Consider the following 8,351-nt stretch of genomic DNA (forward strand, 5'->3'; position numbering starts at 1 on the left):
GTATTTTGCTGGCACAGCAAAGCGCAGCCCCGGGAGGTAAATTAGAAGCAGAGCGGGGCCGAAATCCCTCAAATTGCAGGTTCCCCGCGCGGGCGGTGCCGTCGTGCCGAACCCTGCGCGGCCCTGCGTTCCAGCGGCCCCAAATTACACGGCGGGTCGGGCGGTCCCGGCCCTGCCCAGCTCCGAGGGGCAGAGCCAGCGCCCGCCGCGATCAAAAACGGCATCGTAATGGCCCGTGGGCGCTGGCACCGAGACTGCCCCGCTCGGGAGGGATCCCGGCGGGGAGGGGGGAACACTGGGCGGGGGGGATCCTGGGCGAGGAGGAACGGAAACCCTGGACAAGGAGGGATGAGACCCTGAGCAGGGTGGGATGGGGACCCTGGGTGAGCAGTGATGGGGACCCTGGGTGACGTGGGATGCAAACCTGGGACAAGGAGGAATGGGAACCCTGAGCTAGGAAGGGTGGGGACTCTGGATGAGGAGTGATGTGGATCCAGGGCAGACTGGGATGGGGATCCTGGGTAAGGGGACTCAACCCAACGCTGGCATCGCTGGGTGCATGGAATGCGGAATTTCAGCCCCATCCCCATCTGGGCTGCAGGAGCGAGCCCGGATGCCTCTGGAACTCCTCTCGGCCGCGGCCGCTCACCCCCGCCACGGCCTCCCCTCGCTTTTCCCCCTTCCCCTCTAAGATTTCATCACTGAGCACTTAAGGCCGGGAACAGCCGCCCCAGCAGCTGCTCGGAGCCGCGGCTGCAGCCAGACGGACGGACCGACCCGTTATTTCGGGAGCCGCGCCGGCGGCAGGACCTCAAACGGCGCCACTTCCCGCGGGACACGGGGACAGACTCCCTCGGCCCCGCGGTCCCCGGACGCTGGCGGGGGCTTTTTGGGGGGTCTGGCAGGTCCCCAGGGAGGAGCAGAGGAAAATAGCAACAGGATGAGGTCACGCAGCGGCTGCAGCCTCTTGAGCAACCTCAGCCCGGGCCGAGGGACCAGGGTGGGAGGAGGCAGAGCCCCGGCGGGTGGGGGGGCCCAGGCGACGCCCCCGGACCCCCAGACTGGAGACCACATCCTGGGGAGCTGCCACGTTGGTCTGGGGAACCGCGGGGACCCCCAGCTTGTGTTCCTGCCTGAACCCCAAGGCAGAGGTGCCTGTGCCAGAGCATTTCCAGGCTGGGTTGTTTAGGAAATGGCCTCCTGAAATGACATAGGGGGTCCCAAGCCCTGTTTGCCCCACTGCCAGCCACCAGTAATGCCAGAGCACGGAGCCCACATCCTTCTCTGCCCTCCTCAGACCCTCATATGGGACTTTACCCACCCCCTTGTGGATAAAAACACCTTTGCAACACCCCCCTTGTGTGATCCCCTTCCCCACTTGCACCCCAAAATGTGGCCCCTTACAGTGGTGATGGTGAGCACCAGGGCTCCTGCCTTTTGCTGACAGGGGAAGAAAGCAGGAAACACCCCCAGCCCCAGCTGGATTTCGTCTGGGAGGGGACTGGGGGCTGCCTGCCCTTCCCCGGCCTCCCACACCCCCTCCCCATCCCGGCCCTAATGAGAACAAGCTGGTCTTGGGCTGCGACGCAGGAGGAGGAGGAGGAGAAGGAGGAGGAGAAGAGGGAGAAGGAGGAGGCTCCATCCCAGCAGCAGCAGAAAGGGGCTCGAGGTGTGTGGGACAGACCCTGCGTTCCCCTCTCCCTTCTGCCGACGCAGTAGCTGCAGGTGAGGTGAGGATCCCACGGCTGTGCCAGGCTGTCCCCGATTTTGGGGGGGCTCCCAGGGGGGCACAGGCAGCCCTATGGCCGGGGGGGCTGCAGTGAGGGCTGGGCATGGTCCCCACGGCAGGACACGGGATGGTGTTGGCCACATGGCTGTATTCCCAGGCGGGAGTCAGAGGGTGCTGTGCCCAGACAACACTGAAATCCTGAATTTCTGGAGTGTTTTGGGAGCAGAGAGAAGCAGAACTGGAGCCAGGAGCATTCTGTTGGTCTGGGTGGGTGAGGGTGGGCTGGGATGGGGTTGGGATGGGGATGGAGGACTGGCAGTGACCGTGGTGCCAGGCCCTGCTCTTGGCACAGCTTTGGGCTCCACTCAGCCCCTCCATGGCCGGGGCTGCTCCTCAGCTCCGTTTGCTGACAGGGAATTGATGCCATCCTGGGACCCCTCTCCCTGCTGAGGGGCCCCTCTCTGCAGTGAAGGGGGAGGATGAAGGGGCTCATTCCAGCTCCCCAAAAACCCTCATCCTCATGGAGCTGGTTACTGCTCTGAGCCCAGCACTGATGCCTGTGTGAGCCGGGAGGGTCGGGGGTCCGGGGGCACCTCCTGCCTCTGCTGCCGTTTGTTTGCTCTGGTTTAATGGAAACCAGATTGTACAGCCAGGAAGGGGCCTGGAAGCCAAGTCCTGCTGCTCGATCCCTCCCGGCCCGCAGCACTGCTGGGCTGGATTTGTCTGGGGGGAAATGGGAGGCGGGTTGAGATTTGGGGGGCCTGAGGTTGGGGGGAATTGCTGGGGGGGGTGGTGGTCTCTGCTGATGGAGCCAGGGGGGGCTGGTTCCTGAGACCTTCCCATGGAGCCGTGTGGAGGGGAAGAGCCCTGGGAATGGCTCCGTGGTGTTACGTGGCGTGGCACGCACTGATGTCCCTTGAGAATGTGTTGCGACGTGGTGGGGACGGTCACATCTCTCTCCCAAACCCCCCAGGGGCCATTCCTTTGGGATGGGAAACGTGTATCCCGTGTCCTACAGCACATCGTTGGGCAGACCCAACCCCATGGGGGAGTGGAGCACAGCACACGGATGTAGCTGGTCTTCCCCCTTCCCTGGGGACATTCAGGCAGCCGGGACCCCCAAGACCCCCCATTTCTGTGTCCCAGCTCCAGGGCTGCCCCTTGGTACAGGCTCCAGAGGGTCCCATCCCGGCTCCACTCGGCTGCCGTGGCGGCTTCAGGGTGAAATCCTGCCCCAGCCTATTTTTAGCTGGGAATGGTGTGTAACGGTCCAGGACGGGCAGTTGGGAAATGCCGTCCGGCCCCGTTGCAGCGTCGCTCGTGTCAAAGTTTCCACTGCAAACCTCCATTTTTCAGGAATTTTCTAATCAGCCCAATGACTGCTGTCTGGAGCTGGTCGCTGGCAGCAGCCCCGGCTCCCCAGCCTTGAGCAATCCCACTCAGCTCCTTCCATCTGGCTTTGCTCCGCATCCTCGGAAGACAAACGGAGCCCCTCGCTCTGGCAGAGAAAGAAAACCGGAGCCGCCTTTTGATTTCCACGAGGAAGTTCAGGCATGTGGAATAGCGAGTGTCGGAGTCCCCTGTGCTGGGGGGTTTGGGGTGGGGGCTGGCCTGAGGCGGGGTTTGGGGGGCTTGCTCTGTGGGGTGTTAATGTTCCACCTTCCCCTCTGCATCCCACAGGTCCCTGTGCATGATCCCGGGAATGGGGCCGGTGATGTGGCTGCTGCTGCTGGCACTGCTGGCGGCCCCAGCACACGCGGCAGCCCCCCGGTACCCCCCAGTGCTGCCAGACACGGGGGGCAGTGGGGACGGGGATGAGGCGTTGGCCACACCACCCGCCCCCCCAGTGACCCCCCGGATCAGCCCCACGGTGGGGGACGCAGGGGGGACCACCGTGACCAACAGCTCTGCCCCAGGAGTGCTGGACGGGCTGGTGGACTTCTTCAAGGAGTACCTGCTGCTGGTGGTGGTGGTGGGCTCGCTGTCCTTCGTGCTCCTCTTCATCATCTGCGCCGCCATCATCGTGCGCCAGAAGCACAAGGCCTCCGCCTACTACCCCTCGTCCTTCCCCAAGCAGAAGTATGTGGATGAGCGGGACAAGGCGGGGGGGCCCCGGGCCTTCAGCGAGGTGCCCGACAAGGCCCCCGAGCCGGGCGCGGAGGAGCCGCTGGACGGCAGCCGGCAGCTCCAGGCGGACATCCTGGCAGCGGCCCAGAGCCTCAAATCCCCCCCCAGGGCACCGCTGGCCAACGGGGCCCAGGCTGAGCAGAATCCCACCGGGGAAGAGGAGAAGGAAGAAGAGGAAGGAAGCAAGAAGTTGGCGGATGACCAACCTGCTAAGCCCTCTCCCCAAAATCCAGGTGTGGAGGAAGTGGCGGGAGCGACGGGAGCAGGGGGCAAGGAGACCCCTGACGTGCCCCAGGATGGCTCCTCAGCCCCCTCTGGAGTCTGAGGCAGGGACACGGTCCCGGGTGAGCCCGAGGAGCCGCCAGATTGGGACGCATGATGGACATGGATCAACGCTCCGTATGTACGTGGTGGCTCAAGGAAGCCCCGATGAAGACCCTGCTCCCTCACCCTCCCCAGCCCCTTGAGCCCCCTACCCTTGTGCCAACGGGATACTGCAGTAAATCCACGGGGTTTTTTGGTAGCCACTGGTTTCCCCCAGGGCTGGAATGCCAGCAGCCCCTGCTCCTGCTGCCCAAGGGGCTTTTCCCACCCCAGCTCCGGCTCTGCCCTCCCTGTGCCAACAGCTTCCTCCCAAACGTTATTTTACTGATCAGTCTCCTGAGCTGGACACCTGGCTGGGAGCTGTGTCCCTTCAGGAAGAGGGACAGGACCAGGGCCAAGGTCTGTAGCTGTCCCCTCCCTGGGCAGCGGGGCAGGGACTCCCTGTGACCATGGGCATCATGGGCGGCTTTGCCCATGGCTGTGGCACTGAGGCCACATGGACAGGCTGCCCTTGGCCACCCGAGGGGAGGAGGGATGAGGATTTAGGGACAAGGACCCATCCTTTCATATTTTCACCCCAAAGCATGTCCCAGAGCCCAGCTGGACTTTTGCCTCATTTCCTTAACCCGTCTGGCTAGAAATAAACATTTCTTCTGCAGACCTTTTCCGTGTTTCTCTGCAGCTGTGGGAGGCCAGGGGACATTCCCAGTGTCCCTTTGCTCCTACAGGACCCTCCCTGGACTGGATTGGGCTCTGGCCTCTCTGGAGCCTGGCAGTGGGACCCTGGGGAGGCTGCGTATCACCCCCCAAATCTGCATGTCACGCACCGGTTCCAGGAAACCCTTATCTTGTACCCACAGCCCAGGGCGGGGGGGGGTAAAGTGGGGCTGTGGGGACCAAAGGGGCACTGTGGGGGACCTTGTCCCACAGCACTGGGATGTAGCTGCTCCGGCAGGGATGGCAGGTAAACCTGGAAGGCGAGAGGCTGTTCTGCCCGGAATGCAGCACATCCCCACTCCCTGCTTCCCTGTATCCCTGTGTCTTGTTCCAGCCACAGGAGAGGTCAGTATGTGTCCATATGTCCCTGCCTCAGGACAACCTGCCCTTTAGAAGAGCCTGTCAGCACAAAGAGCTGACTCTGCCCCAAAGTAGATGTGGGTGTCTGAAGTTTCCCTCCCTCATTTTTCTTTTTTTTAACTGGGAAACAGCAGGAATGTTCCCTGGGAGCGAGGCACTCTCTGGCAGGAGCTGAGGTACAAGAGGGACCTTGTGAGGGACAAACCACAGCAGCAACAGGTGTTTTTTGTGTTAAAAATGACAAGTATTGCGCCCAGATGTACCAGAACGAACCGATTGTTTTTTAAATGTGGTTTTAAATGTTTAACAACACCCTCAGTAAGAAGAAAGGGAAGTGAAGTATCTTGAAGGAGTGAGAAGGTAAGATGTGAAGTTTTCCAGTGTGTTTTCTGCCTGTTTTGAAGATACTCCCCTGGAAAAGAGGAATCCCGGGAGCTCCCCCTCAGCTTCATGTCCCAGCTCCACTATTCCCCACTGGGTTCCAGTCTGAGGGGGTATTTCATAGAATCCTGAAATGCTTTGGGCTGGGAAGGATCTTAAAGCTTATCCAGTTACAACTCCCTGCCTTTGTCAGGGACACCTTCCCTTAGCCCAGGATTTACAGCTGTAACAGAGAGCTTGGCCAGGGCAGGGGTAGAATTCTTAGAGAAAACACCCCAAAATTCCAGCTGTTCTTTTAACAGGAGCTTCAAAAAATTTAAGCGGTGACAGGATGGGAGCAGAAGCCAGCAGGTCTGTGCTCCCTGGCCACCACTTGCCCTTTGGCACCTGCTGAAGGGTCCCAGAACTCCAAGAGCAGGAATTTGCACTCAGATTGAAAAACCAACCCCAGCTCAGTGGGACACAGGCTGAGCGCAGCTCTCACACACACACAACACCAAGGCAATGCTTCCCACTAAATTCCATAAAATATTAGGCAAAACTAGACATCTTCCCCCCAAAAAAAAAGAAAAAAAAAAAAAGAAAAAGTGCAGCCCTTCCAGTACCGGCCAGCGGGCTTTTCTCTCTGGAGCAGAGTCTTCCCGCGGCGTTCCAGTGGGGACAGGGCCCCCCCATCCCGGCCGTGTGAGCACTATGGAGTGGCTGGACACCACCAGGGACACGTTGTGCGTAACTTGTGCGTATCTTACAGCTTGAGTAGTGCACTGGGTCCTACTACAGCTCGGGAATTGCACTGCAAAGTGAGGAGGAAGGAGGAAAAGCTCCGCGGTCAGTTCAGGCATTGTTGGCTTTTTTCTCGGATTCTTTGTTGGGATCCTGCTTCAGTTTGTAATCAGCCAGGGCGGCCTTGATGGCGTCTTCAGCCAGCACTGCAAACCAAAAATGTGGGATTTTAAGGATCATTAGAAGGCTTTTAGGACAAGAGATGAAGGAAAAACAAGAGCAGGCAGCAGTGACCATCGCTACAGGCAACACGTGTCAGATTTGAGGAGCAGAATCTGAACAGAACCCATATAATATTGAATCCACAGAATATTGAACCCATATAATGTAAATTTATGTAATATAATTTCAGATAATATAATTCAGAATCTGAACATTTATTATCACTCTGCTAAGCTACAGCTCCAGAATATTAAAGAGATCTGAAAACACTTAAATTAACCCTGAAATCTGAACATCGAGGCCAACCTTGTGCAGAAACTATTTGGAAAACAACATCCCAGAGCATCTGGGCTATTCCCAGAGTACCGTCCTGAAATCCCAGGTGTTTACTTACTGGAGCAGTGCAGTTTGACAGGAGGAAGGCAGAGTTCCTTGGCAATATCTGTGTTCTTGATTTTCAGCGCTTCGTCAACCTGGAACACAGGGAGGGTGGTCAGGGGTCCTGGTAGGTACAATACAGGCTGGAAAGGGGTTTGCTAAGAGGGTTTAATGATCCAGAGCCAACAGAATCCCAAGGGCAGAACATTTCAGCTGCCCAGGGTAGTGAGGATTTTGGAATTAAGGAATCTGACAGAGCAGGAATGAACCAACACACACTAATGTCACAGGCTGCCACTACTTGAGCTGCTGATCCTCTACCACAACACTGAAGTGCATTTGTTGCTGGTAGAACAGGTTTAAATGATCTCAAACCTCTCTGCAATTAAACTTTCTCCCAGAACTTGCCATCAGCCTGGTTTTGCTCATTGCATAAGACACAAAGTACTTCCCTGGTGGAATCATCACCCCTGGAAGTGCTCAAAAAATGTGGCACCTGGGGACATGGGTCAGTGGTGGACCTGGCAGCGCTGGGGGAATGGTTGGACTCAATGCTCTTAGGGCTTTTTCTAACGTTAATGATTCTCTGACGATTCTTGGAAAAGGCAACTCTTGTTCTAAGTCAGGGCTGGCAGTCACTGCCTTCTAAGCTACAGCACAAATCAGTGCTGGGATTCCCTGGCCAGGGTGATCCCGACAAAGAGTACAGGCTGGTGTGAAGCTCGGAAGCTTTTCCAGGCTCCCTCACCGTTTTCCCTTTGACCCACTCGGTGGCCAGCGAGCTGGAGGCGATGGCCGAGCCGCACCCGAACGTTTTGAACCGGGCGTCCACGATCTTGCCGTTCTCGTCCACCTCCACCTGTGAGAACATTTTGGGAACGCTTCAGTGCCCGCCCGGGGGGAGCAGGGCGGGCCCTGCCCCGGGCACGGGCAGGGCGGCTGTGCGGGAAGGCCACGCTGTGCCCTGAGGGGACACGGGCAGTTTTGTGCCTCACAGCAGCCCCATCTGACCCCTCCGCCAGGTGCCAGCGGGTCCTCAAGGTCACCTGTAGCTTCATGACGTCGCCGCAGGCCGGAGCGCCCACCAGGCCGGTGCCCACGTTCTTGGCGTTGCGGTCGAGGGAGCCGACGTTGCGCGGATTCTCGTAGTGATCCACCACCTACGAAGGCACAGTGTCACCGAGAGCCATCCAGATTCCCCCCCGTCCCTCCCCGTGCCCCACTCGCCCCTCACCTTTTTGTGATAGCCCAGCGCGGCCGGGGCGGACCCGGCCCGGGGCCGCAGCAGCACCGCCCCCGCCGCCCTCAGCGCCGCCATCTTAACTGAGGGGCGGGCAGAGGACGGCACCCTTTTATAACCTCGGGCGGGGAAGCCACGCCCCCGGCCACT

At 59.3% G+C, this 8,351-nt stretch overlaps 2 protein-coding genes across 5 annotated transcripts; one reads left to right on the forward strand and one right to left on the reverse strand.

Moving 5' to 3' along the window:
* Positions 1-1,482: 1,482 nt before the first annotated feature.
* Positions 1,483-5,187, forward strand: TMEM119 (transmembrane protein 119). 4 transcript variants are annotated; one of them, XM_051785520.1, is made up of 3 exons: positions 1,487-1,730; positions 3,086-3,280; positions 3,410-5,187. In XM_051785520.1, the coding sequence occupies exon 3, from the start codon at positions 3,420-3,422 to the stop codon at positions 4,179-4,181; it is 762 nt and encodes a 253-aa protein (XP_051641480.1). In that variant the 5' UTR covers positions 1,487-1,730; positions 3,086-3,280; positions 3,410-3,419; the 3' UTR covers positions 4,182-5,187. The 4 variants fall into 4 exon arrangements, with proteins under 4 accessions (XP_051641483.1, XP_051641482.1, XP_051641480.1 ...); XM_051785521.1 differs by having other exon boundaries at positions 1,487-1,725; XM_051785523.1 differs by lacking the exon at positions 3,086-3,280 and having other exon boundaries at positions 1,483-1,725.
* A 330-nt stretch (positions 5,188-5,517) lies between these two features.
* ISCU (iron-sulfur cluster assembly enzyme) lies at positions 5,518-8,308 on the reverse strand. The gene is made up of 5 exons (XM_051785528.1): positions 8,196-8,308; positions 8,008-8,121; positions 7,710-7,820; positions 6,978-7,056; positions 5,518-6,567 (listed from the first exon to the last, which is right to left on the reverse strand). The coding sequence occupies exons 1-5, from the start codon at positions 8,277-8,279 to the stop codon at positions 6,473-6,475; spliced, it is 483 nt and encodes a 160-aa protein (XP_051641488.1). The 5' UTR covers positions 8,280-8,308; the 3' UTR covers positions 5,518-6,472.
* Between the last annotated feature and the right edge of the window lie 43 nt (positions 8,309-8,351).

The sequence above is a fragment of the Manacus candei genome, unplaced genomic scaffold (assembly GCF_025592945.1).
Source record: "Manacus candei isolate 608988 ecotype Guabito, Panama unplaced genomic scaffold, ASM2559294v1 h1tg000020l, whole genome shotgun sequence".
Classification (NCBI taxonomy): domain Eukaryota; kingdom Metazoa; phylum Chordata; class Aves; order Passeriformes; family Pipridae; genus Manacus; species Manacus candei.

Excerpts from the sequence above, each read along its gene's own strand:
- TMEM119 (XM_051785523.1), top strand. The coding sequence starts at position 3,420 with ATGATCCCGGGAATGGGGCCGGTGATGTGGCTGCTGCTGCTGGCACTG.
- ISCU (XM_051785528.1), bottom strand. The coding sequence starts at position 8,279 with ATGGCGGCGCTGAGGGCGGCGGGGGCGGTGCTGCTGCGGCCCCGGGCC. Across the intron at positions 7,821-8,007 it reads GCGACGTCATGAAGCTACAG|GTGGAGGTGGACGAGAACGG; the intron begins GTGACCTTGAGG and ends ATGTTCTCACAG. Across the intron at positions 6,568-6,977 it reads TGTCAAACTGCACTGCTCCA|TGCTGGCTGAAGACGCCATC; the intron begins GTAAGTAAACAC and ends TTTGGTTTGCAG.